General features: G+C 38.1%; 1 protein-coding gene across 1 annotated transcript in view; it reads left to right on the forward strand.

The window, feature by feature from the left end:
- MACROD2 (mono-ADP ribosylhydrolase 2) overlaps nt 1-20,464 on the forward strand; it is a 2,059,152-nt gene that overhangs the window by 1,948,893 nt on the left and 89,795 nt on the right. The window contains exons 14-16 of the mRNA XM_032606628.1: nt 4,505-4,582; nt 17,585-17,659; nt 17,913-18,005. Of these exons, the coding sequence (XP_032462519.1) occupies nt 4,505-4,582; nt 17,585-17,659; nt 17,913-18,005 (246 nt within the window). The remainder of the gene's footprint in view (nt 1-4,504; nt 4,583-17,584; nt 17,660-17,912; nt 18,006-20,464) is intronic.

Below are 20,464 nucleotides of genomic sequence, written 5' to 3' on the forward strand. Positions count from 1 at the left end.
ACCAGGATAAATGTTTTGCTTGGTTTAACTATTTTATAAGAATCAAAGGCGGGCTTCCCTGATGGCGCAGTGGCTGAGAGTGTGCCTGCTAATGCAGGGGACACGGGTTCGAGCCCTGGTCTGGGAGGATCCCACATGCCGCGGAGCAACTAGGCCCGTAAGCCACAACTACTGAGCCTGCGCATCTGGAGCTTGTGCTCTGCAACAAGAGAGGCCATGACAGCGAGAGGCCCGTGCACCGCGATGAAGAGTGGCCCCCGCTCGCCGCAACTAGAGAAAGCCCTCGCACAGCAACGAAGACACAACGCAGCCAAAAATAAATAAATATAAATAATTTAAAAAAAAAAAACCCAGCTTTAAAAAAAAAAAAAAAAAAAGAATCAAAGGCAATCCAGGTGATTGTGTTTCTGTGCACATGTGGACGTTGACACGTTACAGAGCAAGAATATTTTACACGTAGGCATTCACACATGGCATTTATTTCGTCCAGACCCATTAGAACTTTTACACCCAAATGACCTCTTGCCGCTACTCTGAATAATAGTCAGGGGCTACGTCTCTTATTAGATAGATTTTGTTCACCTCCTGGCTTGAAAATGTCCTCAAAGATAGTTAATCGGACTTCCCTGGTGAAGCGGTGGTTAAGAATCCACCTGCCAATGCAGGGGACATGGGTTCGAGTCCTGGTCCAGGAAGATTCCACTTGCCACGGAGCAACTATGCCCGTGCGCCACAACTACTGAGCCTGCGCTCTAGAGCCCGCGAGCCACAACTACCGAAGCCCGTGCACCTAGAGCCCATGCTCCGCAACAAGAGACGCCACCGCAATGAGAAGCACGCGTGCTGCAACTAGAGGAAGCCCGCACACAGCAACGAAGACCCAATGCAGCCAAAAATAAATAAATAAATTTATTTTTAAAATGGCAGTGTCACTGGCATTAGAGTATACATTTCTGTAGTTATTTTTAACCTTGTTGGGGTCATGGATCCCTACAAGAATATGACAGAAGCTATCTCCTCCCAGAAAAATGAACATATGAAGATAAGCACACATTTGCATATCATTTCAAAAAGGTTTGTGGATACCTAGAGTATATTTAGTGGTGGTGCTCTAGGGTTAAGAACTTTTGTTCTAAGGGAACATTTTAAAAAGAGCATTTATTTTGATTTATAGTCTAGATATGTTTATTAAAAATTCAATAGTATCATCATTTATCATCACAGCTTAAATCTATACATGTACTATCCTGGGTAGACATGTGTAATTGACCTCATTAAAAATGACCTACTGGGCTTCCCTGGTGGCGCAGTGGTTGAGAGTCCGCCTGCCAATGCGGGGGACACAGGTTCGTGCCCCGGTCTGGGAAGATCCCACATGCCATGGAGCGGCTGGGCCCGTGAGCCATGGCCACTGAGCCTGCGCGTCCGGAGCCTGTGCTCCGCAATGGGAGAGGCCACAACAGTGAGAGGCCCACGTATGGCAAAAAAAAAAAAAAAAAAAAAAAAAAAAATGACCTACTGTTTAGAATTTCTGTCTGTAGAACTTTGGCTTGGCTATTTGATTTAATATTTGCATGTGAAAAAATTCTCTAATAGGACATTGACCTTAAGGATTTTGAAAGTCAGGATCTACGTATAAATTTAATTCAAATTCTCTGCTACTAAAAGAACATTGACAGAATCCCAGAATTAGGTGATAACTCTTTCACATTTTTTGAACATTATCAAATGATAATTTTTAGAATTAAATAAAATGTGAATCCAAGGTGATTCAAGAATTTAGTATATAAAGCTATAGTTTTCATGGTAGTTTATGGAACTTACACAGAAAAAATACCCTCTTTTAATGACAATACATACTGGATATATTTTCTCTCTTTCTCATTATGAATAATGACTTTATATACATATATAGTGCAGCTTTCATCCTCTCCCAAGCAGAAAATCTCCAGTCATTTCATACCCACGACTAAGTGTAATGTGATGGGATCCATGGTTTAAAACATTCAGGATCAAAACCAGTCCTGCTAAAGTTCATGAGACTGGAAATTCACATAGCCCTTTTAATAGAGACACTATAGTGGAAACAATCTTCTATAGCCACCTGGTTATTTGTGCATGCTATCATGAGCTTATACTGTTTATCTTGCTTTATTGCTGTACATACAATAGGTGTGTACACTTCTGGAGAAGAGGCTCACATACAAGACAAAGTGAACTTGTGGCTTTGGTGATGGGTCATATTGATGGGAAATCCTTGTCATCACATAAAGGCATATTTCTGTACACACATAATATACTGAAACATCATATTTCTTGGATGCATAGTCTTTTATATATTTTATTTCCAAAGCCAGGACACATTCTTAGAATTTATAGTGTGTTATAGTTCATTTGGTCTCATTTTTTAAATTCTACACAAAATAATAGTGCAAATAACAATTGATGGTATCTTGGATTCAGTGAAATACATTGTATATTTTAGAGCACAAAAGATCAGAAGGTACCTTAGCAATGTTACAACAACTCCTCAAGGAAATTGAAATTAAATGGTCATTTAACTTGCCAAAGACACAGATGTTGGTGACAAACAGGTATAGACTAATGATTAATTTTTTAAGTACTTTCACCCATCTTACATGACTCATTGGACCATAAACTTGTAAACTCAGTGTAAATCACTTTTCAAAAGACATTTCTTAAGTCATATTTGGTACATGAAACATAATGTTTATGTAAGTTAGAAAATATAATGAATTATTATTAAGTGTAAATGAACAAATTTTAACTACATACAAAATCTTGGATAATCTTGAAAGAAATGAGTGTTGTACAAGGCTACATATCAAATGGTACCATTTTCTATAAACAAGTAGAACTAAAATACTTTCAAAATTAAAATTTAGCCTGGTTCATATAGTACCTTCTTTCAGTCATTGTTCATTTTCAGTGTTCATGTGGAAAAAAGTATTCAAATGATATTTTTTAATCCACATGTTAGATTTAAAATTAAAAAGGCGTATTTTAATGGGAGCTGATTTAAAACAATTTGACGTGAGTGAGTTAACAGTTTGGGAAATGTGTCTGTGCTCAAGTTTTGCTTCCAAATTTGGACTTTGAAACTTATTGTCAGTCTCAGAAAGAAATAAGAAACAGTGCAGGTAATTAAACAGTTGCCTTGGGGGAATTATTTGCAGTCAATTAAAACCATACACTTTGGGTGTATACTTGCTTCACTGGTTATTAAATTTGAATCTTATGTTAACTACCCAGGTTTCTCACTTGTCCATCAAACGTTGCTTGTGGCAAGTTGGAGAAACAGACTTTCTCATAATATTCTAAAACATATTGTTTAAAGCTATCTCCTAGTTTGGGGAGGGAGAGAGAAAAATGGCTAAGGGAAACAAAGCAAGAATGATTGATTTTAGATTCCATCTGATTCAGCTCTGTTAGGGAGTTAAAACACAACGGAGGAATATGAACTCAGTAGAGAACCCATTTGTATTAGACTACGTGCTGGTCTACCATCCCCAGCTCTCTCTCTGGCCACATGCATACAAGATTAGCTCATGACTTTTAGATATCTTTGGATTACCACCCTTTTACTGCATGAAAAATATCCACTAGATTGTAACCCCTATGAGAGCAGAGATTTGTTGTTTCGTTTACTATTGACTCCCCAGTGTCAAGAACTGTGCCTGGCGTAGAGTTGGCCCTTCGTAAATATTTGTGGAATGAAAGATCTATTTTCTGTCTTTCTGCTGACCTACTCACATGCTCTTTCCAATGGATTTTGAAGAGCCTCCCTAGAGGTCTCCAACATCCAACAGGGGGCCCTTTGTAGCTTTGCAAGAGTCCATAAGTCACTGGAATCCTTTTAGCCACATACTTCCTGTAAAATACATCATACGATAAAAAAAAAAAAGATGAACTTATGCTGATCCCACGTTTAAATGTGCTACACAAGAGAAAGGGTGAAGTTGCACAAAACAGAAGGTTTGTGTTCTCCCTTTGCTATCTTTCTACTGGTATAGCTCCTGAGGAAGATGAACTTAATTACCACTGGATTTCAAAGCTCTACATCTGCCTTTTTCAAGGACTCAAGGCTCCCATATATGCACAACAACAGTAATGGAAGCATTAAGAACATTAAAATTATATTCCTTTAATCTTCTCTATTTTGCCGTCCTTTCACATCCTTTTGCACAATTCTCCTAAGATATTCACTGATGCATAAAATCTGCTTATATTTTCTTCCTTGTTGTGAAAAAGATGTTCTAGCCGAATCTTTACCGTTTTTACCTTGTGAACTTTGTGCAGACATCTTATGCAGTACTTTAAGAAAAGCTTATTTATTGATGAAGATATTTAAGTATTTTAATGGCATTTTTAAAAAATAATAGATTTTTTTCCCCAAACATAGATCTATTCTTTTAGTGCTGGAGGCTGCTGTATTTCCTGGCTAAAAATGCTGACTAGGGATTTTGCTTGTTTGTGATGTCAGATTCTGCAAAGGATGACAATATTACAGAAGAAAATGAAGTAACAGATCATTCTGTATGTGGCCAAGATCATCCCAATGGTAAGTTGTGAGATTCTTTTCCAGTTGTTTTTTGTTTTTTTTTCTGCTTTGGAATATTGCGTTTTCTAAAACCCAGGTTTTACTTTTTCTGGAAAAATGGAATCTGGAATCTTGAACAACTCAGGAATTAGGGGCACCAGCCCTCCACACAGTCAAAAATCGGTGAACAACTTTATAGTCAGACCTCCGTATCTGTGGTTCCACATCCACGGATTCAACCAACCACAGACTATGTAGTACTATGTAGTACATATTTGTTGAAAAAACTTTATCTATAAGTGAACTGCACAGTTCAAACCCATGTTGTTCAAGAGTCAAGTGGGGCTTCCCTGGTGGCGCAGTGGTTGAGAGTCCGCCTGCCGATGCGGGGGACGTGGGTTCGTGCCCCGGTCCGGGAGGATCCAATGTGCCGCAGAGCGGCTGGGCCTGTGGACCATGGCCGCTGGGCCTGCGCGTCCGGAGCCTGTGCTCCGCAACAGGGAGAGGCTGCAGCGGTGGGGGGCCCGCATACCGCAAAAAAGAAAAAAAAAAAAAAAAAAGGGGAGACAACTGTATTTTACTAGAGCTAAATACCAGCTGATTGGTAGCTGCCACATTTAGAAGGGACGTTTGCTCTCCACAATCCTCATTACTCATTAATTTTGTACCTGGCTGGCTTCATTTATTTTTTTTACCTGACTGAACTCTGTAGGCATTGGATTTGCAACTACTGGAAGGAAGATATGATACCAATGAGAATAAACGTGAAACATGGAGACAGTGTATACAGGAGATTAAATCTACATCTCCTTGGAATACCAAGAAGAGATAATAGAACAAATAGAAATGAAGCAGTCTTTAGAAAAATAACAGAAAAAAATGTTTTCCAATGCAGACCAGTTCCTCTACCCAAAACACAAGAGTACATGTTGTATTTATAGGCAAAGATAATGAAAACAAATGAGAATAAAAACCTACAAATCCTCATGGAATTTCTGAAGATTGATAATAAAGGAGGGCTTTTAAAGCATCTAAGAAATTCAAAATCAGGTTATAAGCAAAATCACCAAAATCAGATTAGCCTTTGCCTTCTTCTTCCACAGCTCTAAATCCTCAAAAAAAAAGAAAAAGAAAAATGGAGTAACATTTCCAGGGCTCTAAAGGACACCGTGTCTATATTTAGTGAAGTTATTATTCATGCATGAAGTCAAGAGTAATATTTTCTCAGGAATAGAAAGATTAAGAAAATATGCCACCCAAGCGTCCTTTCTGAAGAAACTAACAAAAGCCCTGTGCAGAAACAATAAATACAGAAAAGGAAACATTCAAGACTGAGAAGGGCACAGTTGGAAAGGACTACGTGATAAGAGACTCATTTAATTGTATGAAAACGTTGAAATAATTGTTTCAAAATTAGTATCAAAAGAGCTTACTTAAATGGTTGCTTTTACCTTTGAAAATTATAGTATATTATTTTAAATGAGAAAGAAAAAGAAGGAGACACTTTCACTTTCAGCAATGAGAATCTAAATAATTTAGACCATTACTCCCACTAGACAACCTGGACCAAAATATATATATATATATATATACACACATATGTATGTAATGAATATATATGAAAACTGACATACAGAGACAGAATTTGAAACTGTTTTTACCTTAGGGCATTTGCTGATTCTGCAAAAAGCATCTTAAGTCCCACTGCTCAAAAGGGCAAAGGGCCCTGGTAAACCCCTGTTTCGGGTTGAAACCCCAAAGATGTATACCTTAGCAGGAAGAATGAAACAGCAGTAGATCAGCCTCTTGCGAGACTGCCGCTCAGCTTCGAATCGTCTCAATCCCCAAATTATATTAAGATCAACCTAGATTACCAGTCCCTCTAGGTACCTGAGAAAAACAAATGTAAATTACATACCAGATGGGGAAAAAAAAGTTTCTAAGTTTCAAACCATTTACATAAACAATTTGTTAAATATAATGTCCAGCTCACACAGACAAAAAATAGCGAGAAAAAAATAAAGAAAGGAGGTAACATGAAAAACAAACAGTTAAGGGTGGCAAGCCCACTTGGGCTGAAAATAGTAGTGTTACAAATTATAAAACACCAAGACTATAAGGGGGATAAAGACAAGAGTGAAAATCTTAGCTGAGAACTCAAAACAGAAAAAAAGCGAAAAAGAAAAAGTCTAGAAGTAAAAGATGCCACACTGAAATGAAGTAAAAGATGCCACACTGAGATGAAGAATTCAGTGAGCGGGTTTATGGTTTATTAGACACAGATGAAAGAGAATTTGTGAACTAGAAGTTAGGTCAGAAGAACATATCCAAAATAAAACCAGGAGAGAAGCATAGAATGGCAAACTAAAGAAAGGGAAAAGATATGGAGGATAAAATGACAAAGTCTATTACACATGTAATTGGAATCCCAGACGGAAAGGGGAGAGGGGATTGGCCAATACTTGAAGAAATTCTGGTAAGAAGGGATATTAAGCCACATGTTCCAAAAGTCCTTTGAACGCCAAGGAAAATAAATCTACAACCAGGCCCATATAGTAAAGTTCCTGAAAGCCAAAGATAAACAGAACATCCAAAAGCAATTATCAAACAACTGGACTGATATCTAACTTTGCAAAAGATAGGACGGAAATAAAAAGACAGTACAACAGAATAGCTGCCGACCACGGATTCTAAACACAGAGAAAATGTATGTTTCAAGAATAAAGGTTAATTAAGAACATTTTGGACCAAACAAAGCAAACTTCACCACCAAAAAATTCTGGTGTTCTTCAGGTGGGACATTGATCCCAGAAAGAAGATCAAAGATGAAGGAAAGAATTAAAAGGAAGGTAAATAGTAATTGTTGGATAAATGTAAATGAGTATTGATGGTACAAATTAATAATGATGATTGTAATAATAATATACTATGGGAGTTAAGAGATGCTTAGAATTAAAATAGGGAACTCTGCTCAATATTATGTAACAAACTAAATGGGAAAAGAATTTGAAAAAGACTAGATACAGGTATATGTATAACTGAATGACTTTGCTGTACACCTAAAACTAACACAACATTGTTAATCAACCATACTACAATATAAACTAAAAAGTTTAAAACATAAATAAAAATAAAATCTCTGTAAAAAAATTAATAAAATGAAATACACCATAATAATGCTGTTTATTGGGATGAGTTAAAGTATGCTAATGATTTTCCATTGTCATGGAGAATAAAAGCACCAATTCATATTAAAATTTGGTAAGTCTCAGTGGTGCCTGAGAGTCAGGAAGTGAGGTGAGGCCTGTGGTTGTCCCTGCTGACTGTCTGGAGAGACTTTCCAGGCCACAGTGCACAGCCCAGCAGACTCCCTGAGTTGAGGACACAGAGCTGAGAGTCCTGGAAGGCCAAGCATCTAGTGTTTCCAGGGCAGAGTCCTGGAGAGGAGAGAGCGCCACACAAGGGACGCTCTAGAGACCTACAGAGGGAATCCCTCAAGTCTTTAGCTGAGTATTGATCTGCGCATGCATAACAGGCTGTGTAAAGAACGTTAAAGGACTTGAGGGAATGATACCTGGAGCTTGCATGGGGCTGAGAGGAGTGCCCGTTCCCACCAGGCAGACTGGAAAACCTAAAAACTCAAGAGGGCTCAGAAAGGATTTACCTCAATAGTGGAGCAAAACTAGCAATTCACTAAATGCTGCTCTTGTCCTCTGCAAGCCAGCTTATAAACAAGACTTAAAAGGATCAAACTGTTTCTGAATTGTTTAACTGATCCTAGAATGAAACTCAAGAACATTTATAGAAATAGAAACATACCTCACATCCAACAGAGTAATCAACAAAATTACCGGACATGAAAAGAAGCATTGGAAGACAAATCATGCAGCTCTTGTGTTCCTGCATGTTTTATGAGCAGAGGCCCTTACTGCCTTTGTTTTGGCCAGTCTTTTCAAGGGTGTTTGTACAAGCACACCTTGGAGATATTGTGGGTTCTGTTCCAGACCACTGAAATAAAGCAAATATTGCAATAGAGCAAGTCACATGAATTTTTCGGTTTCCCAGTGCGTATAAAGGTTATGTTTACAATATACTGTGGTCTATTAAGTGTGCGATAGCATTATGTCTAAAAAAACAATACACACACCTAAATTTTAAAAAGATCTTATTGCTAGAAAATGCTAACTATCATCTGAGCCTCCAGGGAGTGGTGATCTTTGTGCTGGTGGAGGGTCTTGCCTGTATGTTGATGGCTGCTCACTGACCAGGGTGGTGGTTGCTGAAGTTTGGGGCGGCTGTGGCAGTTTCTTAAAATAAGACAACAACGACGTTTTCCACATCATTGACTCTTCCTCCCATGAACGATTTCTCTGTAGCATACAGTGCTGTTTGATAGCGTTTTACCCACAGTAGAACTTCTTTCAACATTGGAGTCGATCCTCTCAAACCCTGCCACTGCTTTCTTAACTAAGTTTATGTAATGTTCTAAACCCTTTGCTGTCATTTCAACAATCTTCGCAGCATTCACCAGAATTAGATTCCGTCTCAAGAAACCACTTTCGAGCTTCCCTGGTGGCGCAGTGGTTGAGAGTCCGCCTCCTGATGCAGGGGACACGGGTTCGTGCCCCGGTCCGGGGGGATCCCACATGCCGCAGAGCGGCTGGGCCTGTAAGCCATGGCCGCTGAGCCTGCGCGTCTGGAGCCTGTGCTCCGCAACGGGAGAGGCCACAACAGTGAGAGGCCTGTGTACTGCAAAAAAAAACAAAAAAAAGAAACCACTTTCTTTGCTTTTCCATAATAAGTAACTCCTCATCTGTGAAGGTTTGATCCTGAAATTGTTGCTATTCAATCACATCTTCAGCCTCCACTTCTAATTCTAGTTCCCTCGCTGTTTCTACCACATCTGCAGTTACTTCCTCCACTGAAGTCTTGAACCCCTCAAAGTCATCCATGAGGGTTAGAATCAACTTCTTCCAAATTCCTGTTAATGTTCACATTTTGACCACTTCCCATGAATCGTGAATGTCCCTAATGACTTCTCAAATGGTGAATCCTTTCCAGAAGGTTTTCAATTTATTTTGCCCAGATCCAACAGAGAACTAGCTATCTATGGCAGCTATAGCCTTATGAAATGTATTTCTTAAATAGTGGGATTTGAAAGCTAAAATTGCTCCTTGACCCATGGGCTGCAGAATGGATATTTTGTTAGCAGGCATGAAAACAACATTAATCTCATTGCACATCTCCCTCAGAGCTCTTGGGTGACCAAATTCGTTGTCAATGAGCAGTAATGTTTTGAAAGGAATCTTTTTTTCTGAGCAGTAGGTCTCAACAGTGGGCTTGAAATATTCAGTAAAGCATGTTTAAATAGATGTGCTGTCATCCAGGCTTTGTTGTTCCATTTATAGAGCACAGGAAGAGTAGATCGAACATAATTCTGAAGGGTCCTAGGATTTGGGGGATGGCAAATGAGCATTGGCTTCAACTTAAAGTCACCATCTGCATTAGCCCCTAACAAGAGAGTCAGGCTGACCTTTGAAGCTTTGAAGCCAGGCATTGACTTCTCCTATCTAGCTATAAAAGTCCTAAATGGCATCTTCTTCCAATAGAAGGCTGTTTCTTCTGCATTGAAAAGCTGTTGTTTAGTGTAGCCACCTTCATTAATAATCTTAGCTAGATCTTCTGGGTAACTTACTGCAGCTTCTACATTAGCACTTGCTGCTTCACCTTGTACTTTTATGTTATGGAGGTGAATTTTTTTTTCTTAAACCTCATGAACCAACCTCCGCTAGCTTCAAACTTTTCTTCTGCAGCTTCCTCACCTCTCTCAGCCTTCATAGAATTGAAGAGAGTTAGGGCCTTGCCCTGGATTAGGCTTTGACATAAGGGAATGTCGTGGCTGGTTTGATCTTGTATCCAGACCACTAAAACTTTCTCCATATCAGCAACAAGGCTGTTCCACTTTCTTATTATTCATGTGTTTACTGGGGAATCACTTTTAATTTCCTTCAAGAACATTTCCTTTGCCTTCCTAACTTAGCTAACTGCTTAGAGCGAGAGGCCTAGCTTTCAGCCTGTCTTAGCTTTTTTTTTTTTTTTTTTTTTCTGTCTTAGCTTTTGACACGCCTTCCTCACTAAGCTTAATCATTTCTAGTTTCTGATTTAAAGTGAGAGACGTGTGACTCTTCCTTTTACTTGAACACTCAGAGTCTGTTGTAGGGTTATTAATTGGCCTACTTGACAAGACACAGGAAAGTATGACCTATAGGAGAAGAGATATCAGTTAATAGAAATCAATCCAGAAGTGGCACAGATGGGGTAATAATATGAAAGGGCATGTTAAAAATTATTAATTGTGTTCCACATCTTCAAGAAGCTAAAAGAAGGATCACCATGTTCATTAGAAACATGGAAGATATAAAAAGACCCAAATTGAATTTCTAAAGATTCAATTCACTCTGTTGAGTGTCTGAGATGAAAATTATACTTGACAGGAATAATGGCATATTAGACAGTGCAGAAGAAAAGATTAGTGAATTTGAAGATATAGCTATAGAAACTATCCAAATTCAAACACAGGGAGAATAAATGACTGAAGGAAATGAAAAGAGCATCAGTGAGCCATGGAACAACTTCAAGAGTGATTCCAAATACGATAATCATGAACTGGAATCTCTCAAGGAAGGCATGGGAAAGGGAGACAGAAAAAAAATATTTGAAGTAATAGTTGCTGAAATTTTTCAGAAACGTTATGAAAACTATGAACTCACATATGTAAGAAGTTCTATGACCCCAAAGCACAAGAAACATAAAGAAAATTATACTTAAGCAAATCACAATCAACTTGCTCAACACCAGTGATAAACAGAAAAATCTCAAAAACAATCAGATGAAAAAGACAAGTTACATACAGAGAAACAAATATAAGGATGAAGCAGACGTCTCATCAGAAATTACAAACTACAATTACAGGCAAAAACACGGATGAATCTCACAAGCTTTATATTAAACTAAAGAATGTACAAAAGCATGTATATTGTACAAGTTCATCTATGTCAACTTTGAAGAGCAGGAAAAATAACTAATATTTAGAAAGATGTGCTTAATCAGTGAAATGGTAAAGAGAATGTAGGTAGTGATTACTATGACAGTCAGGGTGTTGATTGAACTTGGGTGACTGGGGAGGAGATACTGATTGAGCTGTGAGCTGGGCTTCTGGGCTGGATGGTTATCATAAGAATGTATAGTTTTTCTACCTGCTTTTGGTTATTTAATTGAGCTCTGCATATCGTTTGTGTACTTTCCTGTATGCATGTCATATTTTGATACAAGAGTTAAAAGAGGAAGAAAGAAAGGGAGGAAATAAGGAAGGAAATAAGGGAGAGAGTAAAGAAAGGAAATTTCAGTAGCAGAGGTTGTAAAACAAAGACTCTAGTGGGGAGCAGGGAGGGTTGCAGCCAATGCTGACTTCAATAAAGATAATAAAAAACTAAAAATCCTGCTGTGCTACGGGTTCTGACAATATAAGTTAGGTTTAAGAATAACTTTGAGGGACTTCCCTGGTGGCACAGTGGTTAAGAATCCGCCTGCCAACGCAGGAGACACTGGTTCAAGCCCTGGTCCGGGAAGATCCCACATACCGCGGAGCAACTAAGCCCGTGCGCCACAACTAGTGAGCCTGTGCTCTAGAGCCCACAAGCCACAACTACTGAAGCCCACGTGCCACAACCGCTGAAGCCCACGCACGTAGAGCCCATGCTCCACAACAGGAAAAGCCGCCGCAATTAGAACCCGGCGCACCGCGATGAAGATTAGCCCCTGCTCGCCGCAACTAGAGAAAGCCCGTGTGCGGCCATGAAGACCCAATGCAGCCAAAAATTTAAAAATAAATAAATGAATTAATTTCAATAAAATAGTAAAGCTTTAAAAATGCAAAGTTAGAAAAAAAAGTATATTTGGGAAATGAGCATCAAAAGAAAACATGGAAAACTACGTTAGAATCTCTCCAGTTAGAATTCTAGCAAAAAATCTCAAGTGAGAAAGAGTTGGTCATTTTATATCAATAAAAATTTAAATCTCCGATTAAATATAACAATGATGGGTTTTTATGTGTCAGATGATATAGAAAGATACAATATGAATAAAATCCAATTGGGAAGGAGATGGGGAATTCACAGATATGATATTATCAATGACAGAATCAATATACTAAAAATGACATGGAATCCTTGAAAAATGTGATTAACAGTGTAGTCCTACTGGAGGGATGGACAGGCTGATCAATGAAACAGAACAAAGAATTTGGAAATAGACCCCAGCAGATCTGAGATTTCAGTACATATTCAGGCTGACATTTTAAAGACAGATGACTCCGTAAATGTCATTAAGACAACTATTTGGCCATTTGGAAAAATAAACTGAATCCCAGTCTCATTCCTTATGCCAATTTAAATTCCAAAAGGAGCAAAGATGAAATGTAAAACTGAAACTATAAAAATACTAGACTAAAAGAACCAAAGGTATATTTTTTTATTTTGAAATAAGGACTGCTCTTTGAAATGTGAGTATATACAGACACATGATTGTATGCTTATGTATTATAAAATCCATGCACATACATATATATCTGTACTATGTGTGTTCATATGTCCATATATGTCATAAAAGAGGAAAGTGGCTAAATCTGAATATATAAATTTTGACATGATAAATAAAGGTTGTAATCAAATTCTAAAGAAAAACTGTTAGGAAAAGTATTCTCAGCCTAAATGACAAAGAAGTAATTTTCTTATTACAAAAATAAAGACTTCATAAATCAATAAGAAAAAAAAATAACCCAAGAGGAAAATGGGCAAAGGGCTCACAATTCACAAAAGAACAAATACAGTCATTATAAACATGAAGAGATGACCTATCTCTTCATTTCTTGAAGAGACGCAAACAAAACATGATTTCGGTGTCTTCTCCTTTTGAATATCAGATGTTTAATAAGTAGGATTGAAAATACACAGAATTGGTATGAAGAGGGTTTCCAAACATGCTCACACACCATCGGTGGGTGATTAAAGGGCATAACCTCCTCATTAGCAATTTTGACAAAATGTAATAAAAGGGTAAAATGTTTACACTTTGATCCAAAAATTATGCTTTAAGAATTTATCTTAAAGTAACATCTACCAAAAGTAGAGAGGTATGTATTCACAAAAATGTTCATTGCAGTACTGTGTTCGTCGGCAAAAATTTTTTAAAAAAGGGAACATCCAAAAATATGCCCATAACATGGAATATAATGCATCTTATAAGATTTCTGAAGAAATTGTAATGACAGTGTAAGCTGCTTATAAAAATGTAAACTAGAAAAGCAAGAATCAAAGTGTAAATTCATTTCAATGCCAGGATACATTTATATATTTCTGTATATTGTGTATGTATGTGCGTATATAAGTGTGTGTGTATAGTTACATATTTTTTATATTCAGACATACACAAAGGCACACACTTATATACAGATAAATATATTTGTATACATATATATACACGCGTGCATATGTACATACACACGTACAAAAGAACGATAGCAGTTTACAGTATTAAGTGGCAATCCCTTAGTTGTAAAATTATTCATAATTCTCAATATTTGTAAGTATTTTTAAGTTTCTATAAGAAAACTGACTTTCTTTTGTAACTACAAAAAAGAATAATTGTAGAAATAATTTACATTAGGAAAGTAAATTTTATTGGCCCTAGGAGAACTCTAAGGATAGCTTAGAAGATAATCAAATTCACACTAACCTAGGTTTAACTTTACTCTTAATCTGGGGTATTTTTAGACAAGCAGAATTTTGAATAATAGCAATCAAGTTGCAAGCTTAACAAAAGGACATAATTTCTATTATCTTTAAGAGAAGCACCAAAGAAACAAAGTCTTTGTTCTTAAGAAGATCTGAGCATCTAATAACCTATACACAACAAAACTATATTGTTGTTGCTGTTGTTCAAAACCAGTCCGTTTATGAAGTGAGTTTAAGTTTATCCTCCTCTAGAAATGTTTAATTCCAGACTGATGTTCCCAGACCGATTTTTATGCAAATTAATTAAAGCATTAGCTTGAGCCAAACTTAATTACCAGGCCTCCAAGAAACAATCATGTGATCTACTTCTAAAGAAAAGTGAAAGGATTTTTGGATTATCTATTCTAATGGTCCCCTCCCATTAGTATGGATGATTGAGTTCACTGTATAAAAAATATACATATAAACTGTGGGATCCTTTATGCTCTTTTGTTTCTTCTGCCAGGCGGGATTAGGGCAAAGGACAGTGGGTGGAATTCAACCAGACTGAATGTAGAGAGGCAAACATAAAGCGTGCCCCCATGGGGTCAATAAAGCAGGATGGAATGTGGTATTTCTGAGAGGCTGAAGAGAAAGGCAGATGGACTGAGTCATCATTAACACACAGCAGGCCTGGGTGCGGGGCCCGGTGCTCACACATACCTCCTCCATACAATATGCCAAATCCTGGCGTGGCTCAGGCTTGAGCACGTATGAGCATTCTTGGATTTCAAAGCTGAGAACCTCATTGCTTTCCCTATTTTTCACTAACTTAATTTCAGGAAAATGAGGAAAAAAATATGCATTTTCGTTTCAAGAGAAGATTGCCAAAATATGTAGAGCACACAGGTAAAAACAGGTGAAGAGTGAAAAGGGCGGGGGGAGGAATATTCCAGAAGAGCTTTGCAGTGGCCTCTTATCCTCAAAGTGAAGTGCCAGACCTTACTGGGAGGCGAGAAAATCCCTAGTATTCATCAAAGCCTTAGGCTACCACCCCATGTGGTCCCACCCAATCTGCGGTGCCCCAGGCCCTGGTGAATTGCGATCTTCCTATTCCTGATGGAATTCCTCTGAGAATGTATGGAATGGAGCACTGAGACTGGAGACACGATGCAGTAAAGTGGCTGCTTCTACTCTCCGAATGCCCTGGTCTTCCCCGTCACTGTACAAAGCCAGATCACAGATAATGACTGGGAGGCGGTGCGATGGTCAGTTCCTCATCAACAGTGATAGAGAATGAGGCTCACTCAGAACAGTGAAGGTTCCCTCCACGTCATCCTCCCAGTAAACAAATGTCAGGGATGACTAGAAACTTTACCAGGAGACATATCCTTATATAATGCCAAAGAATGAGGGAATCTAAGATAGTATCTAGTTTCTTGGCCTTTTTTTCTAAAGATAATAAAATTGAAGCCCAAAGAGGTTGTGATTTGCCTAAAACATTCAATTCTTCTTCCAAGGTTCTTTGCAATAAATATAGTATATGAAGCGTCTAGTAGCCTCAGTGCTTTGTTGCCAAAGGTACGATAGGAAGCAAGTTACAGACCCTAATTACTATTTAGAGACATTGATGAATACTATAACAGAGGGCCATTTAAAGGGACATTTTGGGATCACTCCTTATTAGTAGGTGCTAGGAAGAGGAATGTATAAAACAGTATTTATCTTCACAGTGCTCATACCCTGATAAGGGAAACAAACACAGATACAGCTACATTACAGTGTGATGAGGAGAATAATGAATAGGCGAATAGGCAAAGGGACTCAATATGCAAAGATGTGATCACTCTACATGGTACCCAGAGGTGAAAAGGATGGAAATGGGTTTTGGGGGGAAAATTTTGCATGGCTTTCTGCTCCATATAAAGACTTTTGTGACAAGTAGTATCACAACATAGTGTAAAGAATAAAGGGCACAAATGGAATTCTCATACATTTCTGGTGGCACTATAAAATGGAACAGACTCTTCAGAACACTGTTTTTTCAGGAACTAGTAAAGCTGAACATGTGTGTTGCCTGTTACTTAACAGTCTCACTCCCGTGTTTATACCCAAGTGATATGAGTACATATGTCCATCAAAAGACATGTACAAGAATGTTTTTAGCAGTGGTATTCATTTAGCCCCAAACTGAAACATATTCCTACAATGGAAGAATATACGTCAGTGAGAGAATGGACAATTGATGCATGCGGTGACTGGGATTAATCTTACAGAAAACAAGTATAAATAGTACGATACAAAAGAGCACACACTGTATATTCTGTTTATATGGGCTGGGTACATACGCTTGTCTCACAGGAGCCAGTGCAGGTCACATGGTCACAGGCAGGGAATGAGGACCCTCTTACAGAAGTAGAGACAACTTGGAACAATGATACATCTCCCCCAGGGACAGACCCAGACAAAGAGCCCAAACACGTCTGCTTCACCTTCGCACCTGTAACCTCTGGCTCTGGAATTTTTTTTTTTTTAATTCAACAGTTAAATATCCTTAGCATAAAATCTTTCATTAAAATGGTGCAAAGTGGACAGATTTCAATTTCTTCTCTTAGCACTTAAATGTTCTAGACACCACAGGGGAGAGGAGAAGAACCCAGGGGGTGCAAAAGTAAAACTATTCCTAGATAATCAGCCTTGGAGTAATCAACAGCTAGCTGAATTCTCTCCTGACTTTTGCTATATTTAGTAGGTGTTTTATGAGAATGGCTGAGCTGTTAGGTGACCCCCATCCCTGTGTGCTCACATTACTAAAGTTTTATTATGCTCTCTTGATAGAAGAATGAAAGTACAAGCAGTGTTTTAATTTTCTAGGAATCCTCAAGATGAGAAATATCTATATAATAAAGGGAAATTGGATGCAACCCCTGCAACCCAGAAATTATTTAAAATTTCAAAACAGCCAGGTTGTATCCATTGATGTTCAGTGTATTTATAAGCTAAATATTAATTATACTAGTCAGTTCAAAGAAAAGTTTTTTGCCTACATTATCTGGATATTTCTCATAAAATAATTGATATAATTTTGATGGTTTGCAAAATGACATCTTCACCCTCCACTTTGGTTCAAAACTGTTGTCTACCTCTCCAGGCGTGATCAAAGCCTGGTTTCTGAAATGTTTGCCTTTTTAAACCAGGAATAAAGCTATGGTCATGTATATCACATTTATTTTTCAATCACTGTTCTTAACAGGACAAAAGAATGATTCAATGAAGAATGAAATAAAAATTGAGGCAGAGTCCCAGAGCTCATATATGGAAACAGAAGGTATTGAAACCAGAATATATTGTTATCTGAGAATGACGTGAAACTGTGGATCATGACTTCTATATATACTGGTGTGTATGAGTGGGGTGCGCGTATGCTTTCAGCAGTGATCACTAGACAGTGGCGGTAGTGTTCTGCTTCGTATGCCCGTTGAAACTTGGAGGGGAAAAAAGAACTTGGTGCTTTAGTCACTGTTTTCTCAATGATTCCAACTAAAACATCCCTGAGTATCCTTCTGTCTCATTCTATTTAGAGCTTTCATTGAACCAAGAAGATATCACGATCTTGGAGCAGCAAGAAGTGATTCCACTAACAGATGACCAAGAAGGAAAAGAAGGTGAAAAAGGTAGGACTGCTCTTAAATTAACCCATCAGGTATAGAGAATTTCTTTCGATTCCTGCCTAGAATTCAACCATCAGGGTTATCCTCATGAAACTGCAGTCTGTCAAGGGGCAAAATGAACATTTCTTTAACTCTAAACCTACTTTTGAAAGTAGAATAAAATCCAGAAGTAGCAAAAGAAGATACTTGTAACAGTTTTTCATCCTTTCAAAGAATATGAAGATGTTTTTATTATTCATTTAGATTCGATTTTTAAAAATCACAATTTTGAGAAAGCCTCTAAGAAATAGAAATTATGGACTAGACGGATAAAAGTCCTAGAAAATCTGAAATGGCTTTAAAACAAATAGATTAACCATTTTGTATTGATTTCATTCTGTCGTCCTTCATATGGTAGTGACGAAGGAAGCAATTTGTGTAAGATAAGCACATTATATGAACCTTCTAAATTATGTTTGTCCACTAATATTAGGGTACAATTATATTGAATACTGTTTAAAAAAATAAGTGAGCATTATAATGATTTCAGAGGACATAAGAAGAATGAACACTTGGTAAATTTTAAAGCAGCCTTTGGGGCAAGAAGTCAATATATTAAAGGTAAACATTTTTAAAAGTCTTTAAAAAATTATCAAAGAAATTTATTATTTATTAAAGAACTTAAAGAATTTCATTTTCCAATATAAAGCAATCTCTTAAAAGGAGGTAAAATGTGAAATAAAAAAGGAAATAATTTATCTCTTCTGCTGTATCATAAATCATACTGGTCTTAAATAAAAATGTGTTTGCAAAGTAGTTATAGAGTAATAACTTGACAGGCCTTGTTCACAGAACACAGTGATCAATTTTGTTTTCAAATGAAAACACAGACATGATCTCAATTGTAAAATCAGGTCAATAGTAAGTACAGCTTCCAAATTATGAACTCTTTTTGGCAGCTGCGTTGATACAGTTTAATTACTAAGTCATGTTAGTGATTTTGACATCCTGTTTTAATTTCCACTGCATTTAGAGCACAATATTCTTCTATATCTATGCCTCTAATGACCTTTCTCTAATTGTAAATCCTAGTTCAGCTTCATGACACCATGTTCCTGGCAAGTCAAGTAAATGGTATATTTGGAGAATTTTATGTCTGACGATGATAATAGAAAATTGATACAACCCTTACTTGAAATACAGATACATGGCCCTGCTCCTTTGTTACTGAACACCAGTTCATATTCCCCTCTCACAGTGAAGCCAAACAAACTGAAACATCAGAGTTTTGAGCAGAGAAAGGTTTATCAAGGGCCTTGAATGGGTGGCTCTTGTTCAAAACATTCCAAACTCCCTGAAGGGTTTCAGCAAAGCATTTTTAAAGGCCAGAGAGGGAGGGGCGTCCAAGGGTCTGTGATCAGCTGCTGTACAATTCTCTGATTGGTTGATGGTGAGGTAACAGGGCAGTGTGTCGCAGGAGTTAACATTATCAGTCCTTAGGCTCCAGAAGGTCTGGGGGCTACACGCTCATGATCAGCAAGTAGTTAATTTCTTCCCTTTGGTGGTGGTTTTTAGCATCTGAAAAAGTAAGGAAATATGCATGAGATAGGCTTATCTGGGTACTTCAGAGTTGAGCTACAGAGGAGGATATGGGGAGGGGTCTGTTCCAGGAAGTCCCCTTAGGGTCTTGCTTGGTTATACATTCAGTTGTACTTGTAAAATATAACATAGAGAATATTGCATCTGCCTGCTTAATTTCTCTATAGCAGAAATTATTTACTTTGTACGTTGTGCCTCAGGACATGCAAATGAGGAACATCAGACAACTGGTACATTGTCCTCTTTTTAACTTGACCTACAAGGGAAAAAGCTCGTGTTCAGCACACGTTGACTTGTCATCCTTCTCCCAGTGGCTTCTCCAGCATGTAGGACTCCTCTAGTTACTGAAGAGTTCAATTCTCCCTCGTAGGGATGCCAATCCTCTTCTGCAAATGGAGAAATGGCATGTGGGAAAGAAGTAAGATCAAATTCCGCTACTTGTAGCAACTTTTTTTAAAATTAATTAATTTATTTATCTGTTTTATTGGCTGCGTTGGGTCTTCATTGCTGCGCGCAGGCCCTCTCTAGCTGCAGCCAGCGAGGGCTACTCTTCGTTGCGGTGCGCTGGCTTCCCATTGCGGTGGCTTCTCCCGCTGCGGGGCACGGGCTCCAGGCGCGTGGGCTTCAGTAGTTGTGGCTCGTGGGCTCCAGAGCACAGGCCCAGCAGCTGAGGTACACAAGCTCAGTTGCTCCGTGGTATGTGGGCTCCTCCCGGACCGGGGCTTGAGCCCGTGTGCCCCGCACTAGCAGGAGGACTCCTAACCACTGCACCACCAGGGAAGCCTCTTGCTTGTAGCAACTTCGAAGTTGAATTTCTTTGTTTAAAATTTGACTTTTCACTGTCAGAGAGTAATAATGCTTATGGGCTTGAATTAACTGAGTTT

The sequence above is a fragment of the Phocoena sinus genome, chromosome 15, assembly GCF_008692025.1.
Source record: "Phocoena sinus isolate mPhoSin1 chromosome 15, mPhoSin1.pri, whole genome shotgun sequence".
Lineage (NCBI taxonomy): Eukaryota > Metazoa > Chordata > Mammalia > Artiodactyla > Phocoenidae > Phocoena > Phocoena sinus.